This window comes from Anticarsia gemmatalis, chromosome 25, assembly GCF_050436995.1.
Source record: "Anticarsia gemmatalis isolate Benzon Research Colony breed Stoneville strain chromosome 25, ilAntGemm2 primary, whole genome shotgun sequence".
In the NCBI taxonomy this organism is placed as follows: domain Eukaryota; kingdom Metazoa; phylum Arthropoda; class Insecta; order Lepidoptera; family Erebidae; genus Anticarsia; species Anticarsia gemmatalis.
The window spans coordinates 6,949,315-6,970,148 of record NC_134769.1 but is presented as its reverse complement, the minus strand read 5'-3'; the positions used below and the strand labels follow the sequence as shown (position 1 = coordinate 6,970,148).

General features: G+C 36.4%; 1 protein-coding gene across 2 annotated transcripts; it reads left to right on the top strand.

Moving 5' to 3' along the window:
- Positions 1-932: 932 nt before the first annotated feature.
- LOC142983852 (uncharacterized) lies at positions 933-20,834 on the top strand. 2 transcript variants are annotated; one of them, XM_076130997.1, is made up of 22 exons: positions 933-1,060; positions 2,766-2,851; positions 3,225-3,407; positions 3,801-3,913; positions 5,085-5,221; positions 5,673-5,871; positions 6,191-6,429; positions 6,813-6,939; positions 7,218-7,334; positions 7,717-7,839; positions 8,143-8,301; positions 9,575-9,777; positions 10,192-10,427; positions 11,234-11,394; positions 11,808-11,921; positions 12,334-12,526; positions 12,987-13,140; positions 17,127-17,323; positions 17,960-18,065; positions 18,314-18,503; positions 18,816-18,894; positions 19,282-20,834. In XM_076130997.1, exons 1-22 carry the CDS (start codon positions 960-962, stop codon positions 19,359-19,361), a joined length of 3,297 nt encoding a protein of 1,098 aa, XP_075987112.1. In that variant the 5' UTR covers positions 933-959; the 3' UTR covers positions 19,362-20,834. The 2 variants fall into 2 exon arrangements, with proteins under 2 accessions (XP_075987112.1, XP_075987111.1); XM_076130996.1 differs by having other exon boundaries at positions 960-1,060; positions 11,219-11,394.

Genomic DNA, 20,834 nt, shown 5'->3' with positions numbered 1-20,834 from the left:
ATAATTCACCGACCGCTGTAAATATTAGAAGAACCTAATTTATTAACTACGCAATATTGTAGCCATACCTTTATTTTCGCCAGGTACTTATAAACCACCACTTATAGTTCGAATAGTATCAATACTTAGGTAGGTACCACTACATATTGTAGGTATCTACTTACTCGTCGAGTAGATTAGTTAAAGATCTGGGAGTCTTGTATAGTAGAAGATAGAAGCTTGCTAGAAGCTATAGTTTTGCATTCATCATGTTAAGCGTAAAATTTATAAACCTGGATGCAACCGGAACAGTCTGTTGTTATAAATGTACAAAAAATTGCCCAGGCTTTCTTCTAACTATGTTAAAGTCGGATTCTGGGTTCACCGGATGCAACTGAATACCAGTATTTTACATGTTAAATATTTGCAAATTTGCTGATTGCTAACAAAGGATAGATATGTACGTATACTAGATATGGTCATACTCAAGCAAACTTTGTGGTAGTGGTTGCGTAGTAGTGTAGCTCCAGAAATCGCTTGCCCATGCGACTTTCGAACAAACAGATTGAGAGCAGTGAGCTTAAATTATGTTTCAATTGTAAACCATTTGTTATCTTATTTTGCACCTAATCTGTTTCAATATTTGCAGTAAAATTATAAGCCAAATAAGTCCGCATCTGATCTTCTTACATAAATTGGCTCCTTATCTCGCACATGAATATTTTATGTTACCACTTGTTGCTATTATTTTAGGTCAGGCGGAGAAATTCAAAAGTCAAATTCATATACACTTGGATTTTTTTCTATTTAAGTCTAAATATGTGTATTATGATTTTAAAATAAAGGAACATAATTTAATTTAAGTAAAGACTGTATTACAAAATTCTGCGAGCGAAATTTATGACCTGATATTATTTTTACTGTGGCCACCCTGAAGCGACGTGGAGAAAAAAGAATAAAATTATCTATTCGCCATTAAAATGGCGTCATCGAAGGAAACCTATTGTTTGTGTGGTCAACCATATAATATTGGACAATTTATGATAGAATGTGACTGCTGTCGTGAATGGTTTCATGGCAGGTAATGTGGAAAATATATAAATTTCATTGTGAAAGTTTCGTTGTGTGTTAAAAAAAATGGTGTGAAGTTTGACAGTGTAAGCCCCTTCGGCCATCACTTCTGTGTACGATTGTTTTAGTTGATATTTCCTGATTACTACTTGGTATGCCTATTTTTTCTTGTTCTATAAGCCTGAAACAGCCTAAACTTTCATACTGTACGTATTTCTGGCGTTTTCTTCAAGTTCTTGTTTGTTTACATCTGCGGTCGTCATGGGTTTATCAGAATGCGCTTTTCTGCCGTGCATTCTTTGTGTTTATTTATAATAAATCAGTGTTATTTTACGAGGTAATTGTCGATGAAACCGTGGATTTTCTTTGGGTGTTAGTGAAAAGTTATATTCACGGGGTCATTGCTGAAAATTGAATGGTACATTTACATTGTTGCAATATCCCTTAGACCCTAATTATGCTATAGAAGGCAGAGACCGCGGAGGTCAGAAAAAATGCACTTAGAGGACTTTGAACAGTTCTGTTTTTTGTACATATTGATCTCGGCAAAGCTTACATACTTGTCATCAACATTAACCAAGTCTTTAGCGTAAAAAAGTATGTTTTTGTGTAGAACAATCATTGAACTAAATGATAATTACTTAGCATGTGATATATTTTTACATGAAACCATGTTGTGTGTAATTATTACAAATAGTTATCTAATATATTCAAAATTATCAATTTCATATTTACATACCTATATTATGGTTTGTTTTGTAAACATACAATTATTACAATAGTCTCTTATCTTTACTATAGATCAAATAAAACTTTTTTGTATGTTTAAGCTTGTGTAATATTGCCGACGAATCTTATGTCGAATAGGAAGTAATGTCACAGTTATTTAAAGATTGCATATAATAATATGGTATGCAAATATTACAAGACAAAATAAATATGGATGACATAATTATAACATTAAGCAGTTGAAGTTAATGATGAAATAGCAATTATTTTTGGTTTAACAGCTTTATGGTTAATAATCTTTGTTTTATAATATCATAAAGATTAGCAGTTGATTAATTCATAAAGTCATTAAAGTCACTATTGCTTATTTTCTTGACACAGAGCTCGTACATTCTAATATTGCTAAAGACAGCTCTTCTTTCTAAATAAGTAGTATTTAAAGGTTAATGGTAGTTACTTTATTTTTAATCCAAACTTATGTGATCTCCTCCAAAACATCCTTTGGAATACTGATTTTGGCAATCAGCCCGTCTACGATAGTGATCGAATAGATGTCACACTTGTACACTAAAAACAAACACCTGCACATTACTTAGTTCCAAAGAAACTGGTTGCCGTAACTGTATATGGGCTTGGAGGAGAATATTTAGTTATTAAACATCATACTAATAAATTTCAGTGATTGTCTAGGCAATTCTTGGTGTTTGTATTTGGTACATAGTAGTATCTAACCTCTTTGATGAACTAAACTTCTCAAAATAAAGGAAATTCTAATGTTATAAGTTACACTTTTAAACCTTACACCATGATGGTATTCAACCTAGGTAATAGCTATAATTAAATTACATATTTTACTATTTACAATATATATACAGATGTTAGTTTCCTAGATTTATATTTTGTTAACAATCATGTTAGGAAGTCATAATAATATTGTGTTAAAATGTTATGCAGAATATTTTAATTACTTAATTTCTTACTTTCAGCTGCGTAGATGTGAAAATATACCAATCAGATGACATAGACAAATACCACTGCCCAAAATGTGCACAGACATACGGACCTTCAGTATGTAAGTACATAGAATATACCATTGTGTTATAAGATTTAGATTATATTATTATTATGTAGGTACTGAATGTTGAACTATAGACAAGTAAAGAAAGAGTGTTGGACCCACTTGAATCTACCTAATATTGGATTTCAATATAACCATATTAGGTAGTAATGACTGATACTGGCTAGTACTATTAAGTAGTAGTGCTGTTATTTTGATTAGCTGCAACCTCACAATAAGGAGCTGCTGTATTTACACACATATTATTTGTTCCATTACTATACCCCAAGCAATTTAGATGAAAGCTGTTCCATATTCATAAAAAACGTTAAACGTTGTATCATGATGAACCATAATAGTAAAGTACATATATGTATATGTTTTCCAGTAAAAATCCCCACAAACAACCACCGCGCGGACCGGTACGAGCTCGGGGCGGAGTCTCGGCCGTCGCAGGTGGGCACGCCGGCGTGGGTCCGCGCGCTGGCCGCCCGCCCGCCGCGCCCCGCCTCCGCCGCGCTGCAGCGCATGAGCCCGCATCAGTTCACTGAGGAGTTCATCAGAGATAATGGTGAGGGAGAACTGTTTGTTTTGAGGGTATTGACCTTTTGAGAGTGATATGAATATGAAGTATACGCCTGAACCCGTGTGTATAAAAAAAGACGGTTAAAATTTTTGGGTGGTTTTGAAATTCGTCTTAAGAGTCTGAAGTAAGAACGAAGCGCATTTCCAAAATTTGTCTATAGTTAGTTAATTGTCGCTGTTAGCTGTCAAAATCAGTCAAATGTGGAAAACAGAGACAAAATCAAATTTAAAAAAATACATGCCAAACCAAGCTTAAGAACTTTTTTGAATTTGAAGATTGTTCCTAGCAAGATTAGTTATCTCAATTTGTAAGGAAACAACTGATAAAATATACTTATAATACATAGCTTAATAACTTATATTATATTTTGTTATACAGGTTTCACAAGACCAGTGACATTCAACGTAACAGAGGGACTGGACCTCAAGATACCAAATGCCTCCACATTCACAGTCAGATCCGTGCTACGGTTTTGTGGAGCACAGCTAGAGGTATGTCACACTACTTGACAGACTTCTACGGGTAAAGGAGGCATTGCCTCCTTTGCATCGCACACTCGTGTAAAAATACTTAACAAAGATATATAGCAGCTTAACTCAATTTTAAGTGCTTTGTAGTGTTTTAGTACAAGCTACTTTATCTTCGAATATCATGAGAAAAGTTGATAAAAACATCTCTAATACTACTTTAATTAAATAAATTTCATGAGACAATACGGCTAATAACACGAAAAGTTCTAAAGATATCTGTATGCGCATATCGTCGTCTTCAAATCAATGCCAGAAGTGTTTTGGATATTTAACTTAAACTTATGTTTCAAAGAGAAAACTTAACTAATGCTTAATAATAACAAAGTAAGAGCTGTTACACTAGTCAAATAAGTTCATGTAATACAATATTACGACTCTATTTAAATTATAATCAGGCTTGTTAAGACATTTTCCTCAACACGTCAAACAAACCACTAAGTAACAGATAACTATCTGCTATACAAATCACACATTATCTCATTGTATTGAATGAATCAGTAATAAATATTTATATGTATAAAAATACACTATTATACACTTCTATATATGGATGTCTGGTAATCTACATACGTATTCTATTAGTATAATAGTCTATTAACATAAGGCACAGATTTATAATTGATCGTAAAAAAATATTTGTTACGACATTTTTTTACGAGCTTTTTCATTCCTTGTAATGTTCATTTAATTATGAAAGGCGTCACTTCTTGATGTCTGGTATATTGTGTTTAATTATAATAATTAATTTTTATAGTATGGTTTACCCCTGGTTTCTAAGGAACATTTAGCGGTAGTTTATCTATTCAATAGCGTCAAAACTCGATAGTGCAGCAACTTAGTGATATTTGTTAATATCCCCGAGAACGGTTGAGGTGAGGCAGACGGCCTTTTAGAAATACATCATTTTAAAAGGAAACACGTAACGAGGGATAAGAACAAAGAAGCAAAGAAGCCTGCCGGTGGCCTAAAACGACTTGATCCAAAAGTGTAAAACACATGAAACTCACTCATCTTTAAGCTCCAAGTTTAGTAATACTCATACTGCTATTTTTGTTCAACATAACACCTTAATAAAATTATCTAACAGTGGTTATAGCTTCAATATTACTATACCAAATGTGATAAATTGCAGGTGGAAGTGATAGATGTTCGTAAACAAGCAACAATGCGCATGCCGCTCGGTGACTTTGTCGACTACTTCGAGACACCGCCCGAGCATCGTGACGAGAAGGTCCTCAATGTACTCAGTTTGGAGTTCAGTGAGACTAAGTGAGTAACCAACTTTGTTATCTTGTTTGGTAAAAACCATTTTTTATAGAGGCTAGTTTCATAGTTCATGCTTAAGTATGATAAAATATTTATTTGCATTTGTATTTCACATCGCATTTCATGCTAAATCATATGATTTAAGATCAGATGCTAATAGAAAAGGGTACAAAGATTAGTCATTAGTCATTGTACATTGACATTACAGTAACTATGTAGACTTTTCTAAACTCCCGACACTAGGCAACATGCACGTCCTGCTGATACAATTATTCTTTCTATTTCATGTTTGTTTCTGTCTGCTTGTTTTAAGACCAGGGTCTCCTCCTGAACGAGAGAGCGACCAGGTCTTGAGTCTATCAAATTTGAAAAATCTGCCTTTTCTACGCTGCCTTCACATTTTTTTTCGATAATTTATTAGTATTTAAGCTGACTTTTTGTATCCGTGTCGCAGCATGTCCCGCTGCGTGGAGCCGCCGGCGGTGGCGCGCGCGCTGGACTGGGCGGGCAGCGTGTGGGGCGGCGCGCGGGCCCCGGCCCCGGCCCCGCCGGTCCGCAAGTACTGCCTCATGTCGCCCGCCGGCGCCTTCACCGACTTCCACGTGGACTTCGGCGGCACCACCGTGTGGTACCACGTGCTGCACGGCCGGAAGGTAACTACTCACACTGGCTAAAGCTCTGCTGACTATTTGTCTGTCAATCTGAGCTTTTAAACGAGTTCATGCATACAGTGGTACTTATCGCATATGTGACTGTTATGAGAAGAAGTTTGAATGTTGAATTTCTGATGTGAACTTTACTGACACAGGTCTTCGACTTTTCTGGAAAGGCAACAATGTCTTAAATAAACTAGTCATATTGCAGTATAAAAGATTGGTATCACCGACTGTCAGTACTAACAAAAACATTCGAACACCTTAAACATGTTTCACTAAATTGGCCAATATATTAAATTGAAGGGTTTTGTTCCAGATATTCTACCTAATCCCTCCAACATCAACAAACCTGGCCCTGTACCAGCAGTGGTGCGCGTCCAGCAACCACGAGCGCTTCTTCGGCGACGTGGTGGAGTGGTACGGCACGGCCGAGGTGTCGGCGGGACAGACGCTGTTCATCCCCAGCGGCTGGATCCACGCCGTGCTCACGCCCTGCGACTCGCTCGTGTTCGGCGGCAACTTCCTGCACTCGTACGCCATTGAGATGCAGCTACAGTGAGTAGATTAACTATATTGGAAGTTAATGGAGTAGTGTTCGTATCCGATAGACTATTTATTGCCTACAAAGACGTAAAAAAATCTTGAATTTATACAAAGCACTAAGGTTCCCATAGTTACAGACAGACTCGGCACGTACTCATACCATCACACCATTTCGGGACTGTAGATTCCGGGCTAAAAATCATTTAATTTTATGTGCTTTTTTGCTCCTTTTCCAGGCTTTAACAGTAAGCTAACTAAAAACCTAAAATCGCATTTGAAATAGTTAACTAGTCTACTTTTGTAATTTAGCAGTGTGATATCATTATTTCCATGTAAATATTAAACAAGGTTTATGTATTTCATTGTATGTGTAATGTTACCATGTTTGTTCAAAGGATCTACGAGATCGAACGTTGCGTGGAGACACCTACAATGTTCCGCTACCCACTGTTTGAAGCCATGCACTGGTACGCCGGCGCACATCTACTCACTATTCTCCGGCGACATAATGAAGAGACACAGGTATGTTACCATATAGTATCTAGATAAATCTTACCAAAGTTAATGTAATTAGGATCAAGGAAGGTGCTCGGAAACAAAATTTACCTTTTCAAATTCAAAGGATTCAAGTCCCATAACAAAAAATAATTGGCCCTTAATATTATCTATCTTTAACACAATATTGTTTATCCCTAAATTTGAGTTTAACGTGTTTTTAAATGATATCTATGTTACTATACAAAAATGTAAAGATAAAATAAACATTATTATTATGTTATTTTTCCAATTTGTTTTTCCAGGATGAAGAGTTCACACTAAGCGAAAGCGTGTCGTCGCTGCCTGCTCTCCCGCCACTGTTGTTGCGCGGTATCAAAATTCTCGCCAACGCACTCAAAGAATGGCACGCACTTAAAGCGGTACGTATACATACGTGTACGTTATACGTATACGTAAACACATACACTTATTTTCTAAGTTTTACTGTGAAACTTAGTTCAACTTGCAATTTAAACTCACTTTTCTCATTCTTATAATTATTTAGGCTTTTTATTCGTAGAAGAAACTTCAATAAGAACTCGAATATTCTGCAAAAATAGATAATATATGTTCAAAACCCTAACAAAGTGCACAGTTATAGTCCAACAAATTAGTAGTCTTGTAGGCAATAACATACTATAGCTACTAATAAAATAGGAAGATCGTGCATGTCTAGGCTCTCTACTAAGTCGGACTGTAGAACGAAATTTTCTTAAAGTTCAGTTCACTTTTGCCTTACAAATATGTTTCTATGTATTACAGTCGGACCCATCCAAACGCGACAACGTACCAAAGTGCCTGAACTCCAGCCAACTTGTGAGGGAACTGTGTAAGGAACTGCGAACGTTAGAGAAGAGATCCACAAGCACTTCTACTAAAGATAAGGTAATTAATTATTTGATCTGAAACTGGAATCTTAATTGTATATGAATACTGTATACTTAAATATTTTCTTTTAATATCGTAATTTATAAGTAAGGAAAAATATTGCTTGTTAAAACTTTGTTTCTTTTTAGTTATTGCTAAAGATAGATTTTGAAACTTTACGATTTCCGGCCTAGGCTATCTGTAATTTCTTAAAAAAAATGATTACCCATTCAAAATATTTAGTAGGAAATCACATACTGAAATTATTCCTATGAGTCAAAGTGAACGTATTTTTCATATTTAATATCATTGATGTTTCAGGACTTCAAAATAAAGCACACATCGCCAAACAAAACTAACGCAAAGAAACAGTTGAGCAGCTCTAAGAAATCATTGAAACTCACTCTACCCAAGCCCATAATGCATATGGCGCAGAACGGCGAATTTGTTGAAGCTGATAAGTTCTTCATAGATAATAAGGTAAGCTAATAATTTAAATAGCTTTTACTAACTTACCGCCCGCCACTCTGCTCGCATGGACCCCTTTCAGGGAAGAATTTCCAAGAATCCTCTCTTAGTAAGCACTCTACACTTCCTATGAAATCTTCATGAAAAAATGAGCTTTATATTCTCAATAATGTCGCAGAGTTCGGTAACGTGTCCGGTAAATTACACTAGCGGTTGACGGTGCAATCAGCGTAGCGCCGCGTAAGAAGAATTTTATTGATTTGGTACTTTTGTAGGATAATAGTAATAGCCCGGAGTTTGGTAAAGTATTTATATGGCAATAGGCTCGCCACCTATTTTACATGGGACTGACATTGTTAATGATGAATTGTGGATGTTTTTCACACACCTGTACTAACACCTTCGGGTATAACAAGTATCACACTTGTTATGTATGTAAATGTATGTATATTCAGGCTGTTACAAACGTGCGAACTACGTCATAATCAAAAGAATCAGCATTGTGACAATGTGTAAGTGCGAGCGAGAGACTCCAATTAAATGACATGACTATAGTTCGCACGTTTAAAATGGCCCGAGTATAACAAGTTAAAGGGCTATATTTACACTGTGTTTGTAATCTTTACATGCAGGAAGAGGAAGTTGAAGTCGAAGATGTAAGTGGTTAAGAGATAAAAGGGCTTTAGTCCTATATGTTATGCTGAATGATTGTTTGAACAGCATGCTTTATATACGACATTACTTATCGTATAATAGTGCTTTATGTAAAAGTGTATTTGATTTTATAGGCATATATAAGTTTTATTTTCTGAAGCTTTACTTTTTGCCGTTGTTAAGTTAATTAATTTTTGACAGTAGTTTTAATGAATTCAAAATTGGTTGATAGAAGGACAAAATTCCTTAATTACAAGCAATTAGATTAATTTTAGAATATATAGGATTTGCATAGCAAAGGAATTGTTACAAATTGTAGTGCTTTTTATAGAAATTTTACTTTATATTAGATTATTCTCAATAGTAGTCTGAAGTTTGATAAAGAGCCCAGCCAATGGCAAGAGGCCTATTATATGGGACTAATATTATTGTAAATGACATTACTTTATTGTAATTCATACACCTAAGCTTTCACTTAGCTGTAATAGGCGTGATATTATCTAATGTAGTTATACAAAAATATGTTTAGTCCATTTTATATCATGTTTAGGTAGGTATGTTTAGTCAAAACGGGCATGCATTTTCTTCATCCCGAACCAATACTAACATATTTCAACATTTTCATTTCTAGGAAGTAATATACCAAGAGAGATACGTAACTCAAGACGTAATACGCAACGGTGTACCGGAAACCAAGTACGTAGTGGATGGCAAAGAGCTCGTGTTACAAGATAAGTACGCTTATCAAACCTTTGAGGAGGTGCCGTATCAGGACGGCAATGGATATGTCGAGAGAGGTGATAAGAAGACTGCTAATTTGAAGATTAAGATGAGGTATTTATTAAAGTTTAAATGTCTACATTGTTTTTACACCTGAGATGTGCGTGGTAGCGAAAGTCCTGAGATATTTTTTTTATCGACGGATAAAATATTTTATTATATTTTGAATTTTAAGGCTTTGACAATGCTATATACATTATCCATTTGTAAAATTTTTTATTACATCTCGTCAGTGTCAATCTTTCTTGAAAAGCATTCAAAATCTGATGTATTTTAAAAATTTCCCTAACTAATGTATTTACCAAAAGTACACCATGTACGTGTTTGATTCTTACCCATTCAGATTGTGGTTTCTAGTGTAGTAAAATTTTCTACACAAAAATGTATATCTACTTTGACAAAATAAAACAAGCTAACATTCCATTTCTTTATCTCGAAATAGTACTTAAAAAATATATTACTTTTCAGCAACTCCCCCTCCTCATCCCGCGACGACGCGCCTCCCCCCTACTCCCTCCCAGAGCACTCAATCCTCAAATCACACCTCATCCGTTCAGAACAGCGTCCCACACTCAAACCTATCCATCAATGGACTATATCTAAGAAAGACATAGGAGATTTTCATGAAGAACAGATACTGTTTACTAATGAGAACTTGCCAGGGAGTGTGAGGATTGATGGCCAGGATATGAGTTATGGACCTGGTGAGTGGAACTATCCTTATTTCTTACGTAAATCTTTAAAATAATGTAATATTAAAAGCAGTAGTGCTTAGAAGTTGTTGTTCTGCTGTTTTTTTTTAACGTTCTCAGGTTGTTATCAGATCTTATTCGAGAAATATTTTTGTTGGATCTTTATCACACTATACCCGAAAAATCAGAAAGTGCTCACGACGCTTTCGTCGGTAAATGTTGACAAAAATATAGTCGCAATCACGTACTGATTTGTCGAGTATAGCCGACCGTGGCCGTCAAAGGGTTAAATAAAAATAAAAAACATTCATTTTTTCAAATTTTATGTTCTCAAGAAATTATGTTGCCTTTGCAATAACAGACAGCTTACTTCACTCTTTCATCTTTCTACCCTTTTTACCACTCGATCATCTACTAAAATACTTTTTTTTAAATTAAAACATTATGTACAAATATCAACCTCTTATTTGTTATTACGTATTACTCTAATATTTTAACACTTGGTTATTCGTGTTTGCGTATATTTTGCATTGACCAGACATTTTTGCTTATAAACCGTCCTGGACGATCAATAGTATTACGCAATAACGACAACAATGACAACTGCACAATACAAGCCTTATGGCTTACGCTCAATAAAATTGTGCAGTCCGCTATTTGTGCAATAGTCAGTCTAGCAGCAGTCTCTCATTATTAAACAAATAACAATAATAAACACAACAGCAAACACAAATAACCAAAATCATTTCTAACCATGAACTTTAAACACATTCTCACTCATATTTCCACATCTGTTTAATCAGATGACAATTCTCCAGGCATGTATTCGGCGGAGGACATACAACAAGACTACCAGTATTCGGAGTCGGCTAAGCCGGGGTCCTATCAGCCGACGGTGTATAGTTATCATCAACCTGATATCGCGTATACGGTTGATACTTATCAGCGGTATGAAGAAGTACCGGCTAATGTTCATCAGGTATATTATAATTACTATCTATAATCATCTAAAACTGTTGGAAAAAAATCTTTCGTATTGAGCAAAATTAACCTTTTTAAAAGATTCCTTATTTTTTTAAGAAGTTAAATTATTTGTCAGTCTTAGTATTTGAGTAACATATAGCCAATACATTTGAATTAGGCTTTAAGTTCCTGCATTTCTGATATACTCGTAATATAATGATTGATGATTTCTGAATCAAAACTGTTAGTGAAGATATCATTATCTTATAAATTAGGGCTATTTACCGCCTCTTAAAACTCTGTTGTAGTAAGAGCTTTATTCGTGCGATAAGCGTAAATGCAACGTTTTCGCATACCAAACGTCTGCCTAAAGAGCGCTAAATTTAACAACAAATGTTGAAATTAATAAATTATTTGGTTCCTTTGTAGCAAACAGCAAGTTACAGTAATGTGGCAGTGCCGGAAACAGTCAACGGCAACTACCACAATCTACCGTCGTACGACGCAGCCATCGCGCACCAGTATTCTAATACCGCTAATTATGTAAGTTTGCATTTACTTATTATTTTCGATTATCACATTAGACACATCAAAATATCATATTAACCTTTACTCAGTTCCTTTTTCTATTTCTCAATTTCCGAATTTGACTTTTACATAGATTTGGGCTAATGTCAGTACTACTACTATTTATTATTATTAAAATCATGTTTCTTACGCTCACGGTTCCTTGACGGATATTGACTATTAGTAAACCAATAATCAGCATACTAAAATATTTTCCATAAATTTCTAAAACTAATTTCAAATGAGAAGTGTTTATATAAATAATTTAATATCATTGGAGAACTCACTCACGGTCATTTGATTCCAAGCGGTTATAACGTCGACGTGACCACGTTTACAACTCAGGCAAACGTGCAGTTCAACTAAGCAACTTTCCCCTATCTCCTAGGTGGTAGAAGACACGAAGGCGGGCGCGGCGGAGTCCCCGGCGGCGACGCCGGTGCGGCGCTCGGAGCGGCCCGTGCGGCGCCGCGTGTCCAACACCTACGACTACGAGGACTCCGACCTCTACATTGATGACACGCCGGCACCCAGGCCGCGGAAGACTAAACACAAGCACTCGTCTTATAGGCAGAGTAACGGTGAGTGCTCTAGCTATACTCACTGCTTTACCCGTCGCCAAGTTAAGCTCCTCAGTTGTGCAGGTTGTGGGACATATAACATGTGCCATGGTTTGTGATGGGGCACCGCAATCATGGCTACATTGATAAGTTAAATCCCACTTGCGCATTATATCTCGACAAGGGCCCGTCTGAGCTCGCAATTGGTTAAGGGACCTACAGACAGGACTCCCTTGCCGGTCGTGTCCAGGTAGGCGCTCGGTTGGCTGTATAAAGTTAGGTGGAGGATGGATTCCTTTCACGCCAGAGATTCAACCTTGTGGGAGTTGATGGGTTCGGTGTATCGTAAAAAACTTTTGCGGCTCTTGAGACGAACTCCGGGCATATTGTGGTTCATGTTCCTGCATATATTTTTCCACCACATAGGCAGCCAAAAAATATTAACCTTTCTACTACAAATCTCGCTTTATCATTGTTACAGCATCAACAAACGCACCCACAACCGGTGCAGTGAGCAACACAAACACATACAGGCAGAGCGCCGCGACTCGGCCCGCGCCGGCCAACGGCATCGAGTCTCTCATACAAGCCTCCGTGCTGGCTGAAGAAGAACAACCCGTCAATGATAATGACACGTAAGTTTGAAACTGATAATAATAGGTTATAGAGCTTATGTCACGCGCCAAATAAGTTTGTGTCTCGGAATATAGTAGGAAACTGGTGCAAGTCTTGCCAATATTATAAATGCGAATGTTTGTGAGAATGTATGATTGTATCTCACGTTTCTCATACTCGCAAATATTATTTAAAAGATGTTTTTAAAATTTGGTATACCTACAGATAGCTTACAACCTGGATTAGCACATAGTTTTTACCTCTAAAAGTCATTTCACGCGGACGAAGTAAAGAATATAAGGTAGTCTATTCGTTCTTGTTTTTGTTAAGATCTCTATCAACCGCATTCATCCTAATCTCTCGATTTTATTTGTCGGCTTGCGACTATATTCAGGCACACAAACTTATTTGGAGCGTGCTATATATTAGATGTATTTGAAATCTATCGAGTATGATTCGTATTATACGCGAAAGCGCGGTATATTAGCAATTACCCATCAGTAAACAATTAAGGAATACTACAGATTAGTTACAGCCTATTTTATTGATAGGCACCTTATCTGTGTATTCTTTACTAACACAAATAGGGTTTGGTTTGGGTCTTTTGCCTTTAAGTCTGGTTTCTATATAATTTATAAAAGGATCGGGTGCACAGTTGTACTAATATATTGGGTGTAAGGTCAATGCCCCCGAAAATTATATTGGTGATAGCACTCAGTGGCGTGGACAGGGAATATTCAAAGTAGGGTCAGACAAAATATTAAGGACTAGTAAGAAAATTTATATATACCTTTACAATACCTTTATTAGACACCGGTCTCCACTCATAATTAAAAAGGAGTAAGGTTTTAAGTCCATCACGCTAGTCAATTGCTGGGCTTCACATACCTTCAATAGCCATTCAAAATCTCTCATGCAAGGTTTTCTCACAATGTTTTTGATTGGATTATAAAATTTTAGCATAATTTGGTTTAATAAACATATTAAGAGTGTATTGGCAAATTAATTGTAGACTGTAAAGATAATAGCAGCTTATTCAATAAAGTCTTATGAGCGCAAAAGCCGTGCGCGCTGCTAAGGCTCAGTAATAGTGAAAATATTAAATTATATTAGTTTTTGCTAAGTCATCTGCTTTGTACAACTAATTAATGCAACGCTTTACATAATTAGTAAGGCAGTATGAATATGCAATATAAATATTAAGCTATTGGTTATTGGTTTTCCTTTGTAGCGTAACAATAGGGCTTTTGGCTAAGGGAGCGGTAACGGTCGGTTTCAATAAGTTATCGCCAGTAATGTTCTTCTATCTAAGCCGAAATATGACAACATTGTAATACAGATTCTCGTTGCTAAACGTTTGTCAAGAATAAGAAACTGCTACTACCAGTTTGATTCTCAAACAGAAAACTTAGTGTTGGATTTTTGTATCTTTGTAAAAGTCCCCGCGATACAAGATTAATATTCTAATATGAGAGAAAAACCTATTTAAAAATACGAATATTTTAATGTTAATACAATCATTTATTGAAACTGGTCGTTACAATGACTAAGAACTATAATAAATAACAAAAAAGAGGGATTAGTTTAACAATTCATATAACATGCTAACAGCTAGTATAAATAGATTCATTGGTTTTCTCATTCCACGATAGCTATGCACCCCAAGGAGGCGGTTCACGACTGTTCTGCCATAGGACAGCCGTGGAGTCTCTCAGGCAAGTGTCACATTACACACCGCTGTGGGTTTCAAATGAGAAGACAATTTAATGTTGCCAACATAAGCCTTGACAATTCTGTTACCAGTAAAAAAAAATAGAGTGGCAACAAAAACACAGAAACAGTTCTGTAGTGCTGCTAGCATTAGTTAAATTTAAAATGTAATAAGACAAACGAATACTTTTTTAACAGTTTTAGAATATTTCATTTTTATTTGTTTATTTTATACACTGATACAATTTTACGTCCCACATATTATTATATTTTATTGTTGGCAAATTCGTTTTTCCTTCAAAATCTAAATTAATTAATTTGGTTCAGCTATTAAGAATATAATTTTATTATGATTTATAAATATATTTATATATTTAACATACATTAGATACTTTACTACACTTTACTTTACTACATTTTGTTTAAAAGCTTACGCGAGATGCGTACGTCTTCTTATTTGAAATTCATAGTATTTCAACCCACATTTTATCAACGTCCAGAAATTAAAAATCTCCTGACAATGGCTTCGCTTAGATGTCCCCTAACCTTAATCCATTACAAAAGCTCTAACCCCCGGTTTCTGAGGTACATTAAGCGGTAGTTTATCTATTCAATAGCGTTTAAACTCATATAAAACGCTATTGAAAAGATAAACTATCGTTAAAAGTACTCAGAAACTGTGGGTAAGCCCCTTAAAACTGGTGAAATAAAAAGCATCTTGGTAACAATTTATGTATTAGCATGCACAAACTAACCTCTATCCTAATACAAAATTGCTATCTTATATTCTGCCCGACGTTTCGATCGAATTGCATCGACCGTAGTCACGGGTGATTGTTGTGGCTGCTAAATTATTTTAAAGTTAAGCAATTTTGGATTATGTGTACAAAGTAAAGTTTAAAAACGTTAACCCTTGACCAGTGACCTGCTTTAAACACCTCTTAAGCTTAGAAGACGTTGATCAAATTGGGTATTTAATAAACAAATCCATGAGCCTCTCGAAAACAGACATATTCTTATAAGAATATCTAACTGCGATAAAGAAATGCAGTTTGTAAACTTCAATATATTTTCAGAGGCTCATCAACATATTTGTGTTTTTTAATATTGATTAGTAGCATTTTGTTTCTATATTTATGTTATCAATGTTACTTTATTTAAGCTTTTCTTTTTCTGCTGTGAGCAAAACTGTACATATAAAACATCTCTTCATCATTATTGACTTGCGCAATTAGGTATATCACTTCCAAGAAAAGGAACTTTTCATTTATTTCTATGACATGGTACATTTGTACTACTCATGTCTTAAAAATAAACGTCGTGCAAGCTCTGGCTATTAATACAATGTTTTGTCTCTTTCGGTCAACTTTGAAACTGAGTTTGAGTGAAAAAGACAAAATACTGTACAACTTATCCGAGCTTACGACGACTTTCACTACTAAGACAGCTCGTTTTCATATCATTTACAATCCATAATACGTTAAAGATGAATTTATCGACCCATTAAATCATATTTATATACTGAAAATTTTTCTCCTTCTATGCAAATTGCATGTGCTGTTTTATATAAATGTTAACACTGTTATCATTAACGTTGGCTTGTAAATAACAAACTAATAAATCAAGACTAAATCTACTAAAGCTACTAACGCCATAGTTAATAATGACAGTATGTATTTTTCTGATGTACAGATTCATGCAATGTAACAATCGAAAACTATCGACATGCATCGTGCGTGCATACAGTACATTTACTACAAAAATGAAAAGCTGTCATAATAGGGTAGTTGACTGGATTAACCAAAAATGATTATACTTGTATTCGTAAAAGGTTTCATTTGCATCGTACGTACAAACTATTGAAATTGATGTTCTTCTTCTTTGTCTTGTTGAGTTGGGTCACATGATTTCGTTCACAAAAACATGCTGTAAAAAGATTTGGCTTTTTGCAACCGGCAACCCTTCTTAAGACGGCGGTTCACGTTTCCGATCAGACCGCGACTGGAGACTGCGACCGTCATTTTACTTATGATCTGTCTCCTGTCTCGCTTGCAAACTTTTTCATATGACGAGTTACCATAAGTCAAGTATCAGTCGCAGTCTCCGGTCGCGGTATCATGTCTCGATCTCCTATTTTTGTCGTGGCGTGAACAACTACCTTTACGAATGGGAATTAATGTTATGTATGATATTCGAATGGCCAATTCTTGCATTGTTACATAGCATGGATCTGTACGCACCATTATATGTTTTTAAGCCATCAATATACCTTACTACATTATCCCTACTTCTACAGTGAGGACGCAGCCGTAGCGGGTATGTTAAGCATCAGCTCTCGCTTCGCTGAGGCTACTCCGCGGACCTTCGGCGTTGCCAGTGACGTCGCGACGGAACCGGTCCGAGATAACAAGAGGAGTCGAAAGCCACCTGTCCAGGAGGACTTGGAAGATGAAGAGGATGTTATAAAGGAGGTGCATCGAGATGAGGAGTATGGTGAGTGAAGTTTTATGGTAGTGACGTTACAAGTGAATTAGGGCGCGTTCCCACTATGTCGTGACGACAGATAATCGTGTAGATTTAAGTGTCGTGGTTTTTATGTTTAAATGGAGGTGTTCTAATATAGAACGACACGACTTACTGTCGTCTACGACATTTTTTGCAGTGACGACAGATTATCGTGACAGTGGGGACGGCTACATACGACAGTTACTAAACGATTAAAAGTTTTGACGACAAACAATCGTTATAATGGGAACAGCTAGAGACGTAGAGAGTATGATAAAATTAGCACTATGTTGTGTTTTCAATTTGACTAAAGCCCGGTTTCTAAGTACATTTAGCAGAAGCTTATCTAATCAGTGGCGTTCTTTTTTATATGAGTTTAAATGCTATTGAATAGATAAACTACCGCTAAATTAACCGTACTATACTCAACTTACAAATTTCTGAAAGTATTAATATCGCGTATGGGTGGGAACTACTTATACTGTGATAGTGTGAAATGTAATCTGTATGGAAGTGAATGTATTTGCTTGCGGTGTGTATAGTACATGGTGTTTATAGAAAACTATTTCTTTGGTTGTTATTAATGATTAAAGTTTATAATGAAAAAAAATTGTTTATTTTCAGTATATCCATCGCTAGAAATGAGTTCAGATGAAGATGAAGAATGGATAGCGTCGAAAAAACGACGAAATTCACGAAATAAGGTGGACACGAAATCAAAAGGAGAGAAGTGAGTTTTTATTTTCTAGTTGATTAATTATCGCTAGTCTATTGAACAAATAATTATTCTTGTAGTTTTATTGGAAAAATAAATTTCGCTTTTCCAGTGTGGTTCATCGAATGGCAGACCGCAGTGGTTTATTAAAATTTTGCATTTGCCTGTTTCTTTTTTAAACTTATAAAATACAGGCTTTAATTCTTTACTCTGTCGCTTGTTCCATAATATATAGATTAGTAATATCTGCATTATTCTCTTAGGGATGAGTCGTGGTCCCCACGCGCCCGACTTGGCCGCCTGGTGCCGCGGCTACGAACCGCGCGTGCGGGTGTGCGGCGCGAGTGCGTGCGCGCAGCGCTGACCGCGGCGGCCGCGCGCCCCGCCGCCGCCGCGCCGCACACGCCCGCGCAACGCGAGCGGGACAAGGAGAAAGACGCGCCGCCCGCGCAGGTATGACACCATCTTTATAACTCTCGTACATACATGTGACCATGAAACTATTTAAATAAGACTGAAACACACTCATGCCATTTACCAAGACTTTAATAAACGTCTGTATCACCATCGGTATTGATTCATAACAACACTAATATTATTGGAAATAAATAGTTATTTGAAAGTCCTCTCAGCATTTCCGTTCACTATTTAATTGCATCACAAATGTCTTATAACAAAAAACAAGAAAACTTAACTTACTTTATTGACCATAACAAATCCACCTCTATAATTCCCTATATCAACATGTCTTTATTTTATTTGCAGCAAAACGCTAAGCGATCAGTGCTAGCCACAAAAAGCAGACGGCCCCCGCCACCTGTACAACCCACGCCAAATAACAAGAGTGAGTATTTTAATTACTTTATTGATACTAATAACCTTCGTCATACCACTGCAAAGGCATTCCCTACAACCTTCATCTTACTTCAGCAATCTTTATCATCGTTTGCCATCGTAATCCAATATTTTTCCCGCCGAATAATTTGTCCCGCCGTCGCTTTCGCTGCCCTCCTACAGTGCCGTCTTGCTGTTTCGGGGTTCGATAATTATATTTTTTGCAAAATTATAGTGTGGTAGTGCTTATTCAACTGCTGACCACGTCTCTTGGGAAAATAAAAAGATTGGTTTTGAATAATTAAACGCAAGACACGGTCTTGAATACTTTTGACAGACAATTGAACAACTATTCGATAAAGAAAATAGATTTCACAATTCGTACATATTGTTTCAGATGCAAGACTGAAGAAAGGTATGAAGACGGCCAAGCAACGTCTCGGTAAAATATTAAAGATACACAAAATGATATATTAATATATCAATTAACATAGTAATAGTGAACGAGTGACGGACGTGTAGATGTATATTTTATATATGTATTGTATATTAGCACGGACCAATGGGTGTTGTGGAATCAACGGGTTTTTTCTACTATAACCACGTATTTATTCATTACTCTATTTTGAAATCACTTTTGAAATAAAGTTTGAAAGAAAATATCTAACAGGGCTTATCCCCGGTTTCTGAGGTACATTTAGCGGTAGTTTATCTATTCAATAGCTTTCAAGCTGTTATAAACGTGACAGTTTGGATTGATAAACTATCGCTAAGGGCTCTTTCAATTTAGCCGTATCGTGTCGGACCGCAGCAGTGCCGAAACGGTGCGTTTGTCGTACGGTGCACGGACGGTCATTTGTTTTCATACAAATCGCACGGTGCGGCAACAGTGCGGTGTCGGTACCGAGAACGCACGACGACAGGACGGCAACGTCGCAAGCTCCACGTGTTCATTTCGTTGTTGAATAGTGCGGTGACTAAACGTGACAGCTAATTTCATTGAATTTTCATGTTTATTATTTGCTTAAAATGGATGATATAGACGTGGAAGAATTTATAAATGAAATTGAATTATTGAGTAATTCGTAGAAACATTCTCTTGACATTCTTAAGTAATTAAAAAATTTGCTTGGGTCTTGTTTTAACCTAGGATAAAGAATATGGAAATCACCAAAATTACATGTTTATGAAAACATCGGTAGTGTTCTTTTACGGGCGCGGCGTTTTTGTTTCTGTTTGATATTTTTTAACAGGAGCACTAACAGTCATGTTTCTTCGTCAGAGTCCATGGCTACACTGCTGTCACATGAATTTAAAACAACACTAACATACAAACGCACGGCAGTCAGATACGCTTTCAATTTAGGCGTTTGGTGTCGGACGGCTAACGTACCGCAGCGGTACGGCAGCGGGCTATAACCAGCGGCACGGTTAACGTGCGGCAGCCGTACGACACGAAACGTCTAAATTGAAAGAGCCCTATATGTGTCTCAGAAAACGGGCATAATCTCTTTACGGACTAGCGGTTAACCGCTGGAGTGGCTAACCGCGCGGTTACAGGTAAGATGCAACCACCTGTGAAAACGCCATTAATTGCCAAGCGTTTGCATACTAAACTGTAACCGCGCGTTTTGCCGTTCCCCCTGTTAACCGCTAGTGCGTAGCAGTTAAAAGCCAGTAAATAAATAAAATGCCAGTACAGGTTCAAAAATCAGAGATGTAAAGTACCTTAGCCGCGGTCACTCTATAGATGGGTGATCGTTTGGAAGTAATTCATCTTGAGTATCTACGTACTTTGAAGAGTAAAAAAGTTAAAGACAGTTAAGTCTTTGGGGTGCCTTGAATAACTGGTGATTTCAATTAAGCATTTTTTGAGAGTGATTTCAAAATTAAGAGTGGTTTATTAATATGTGCTCTACTTTATTTCTACCCTACTTGTTCTTGAGCAAT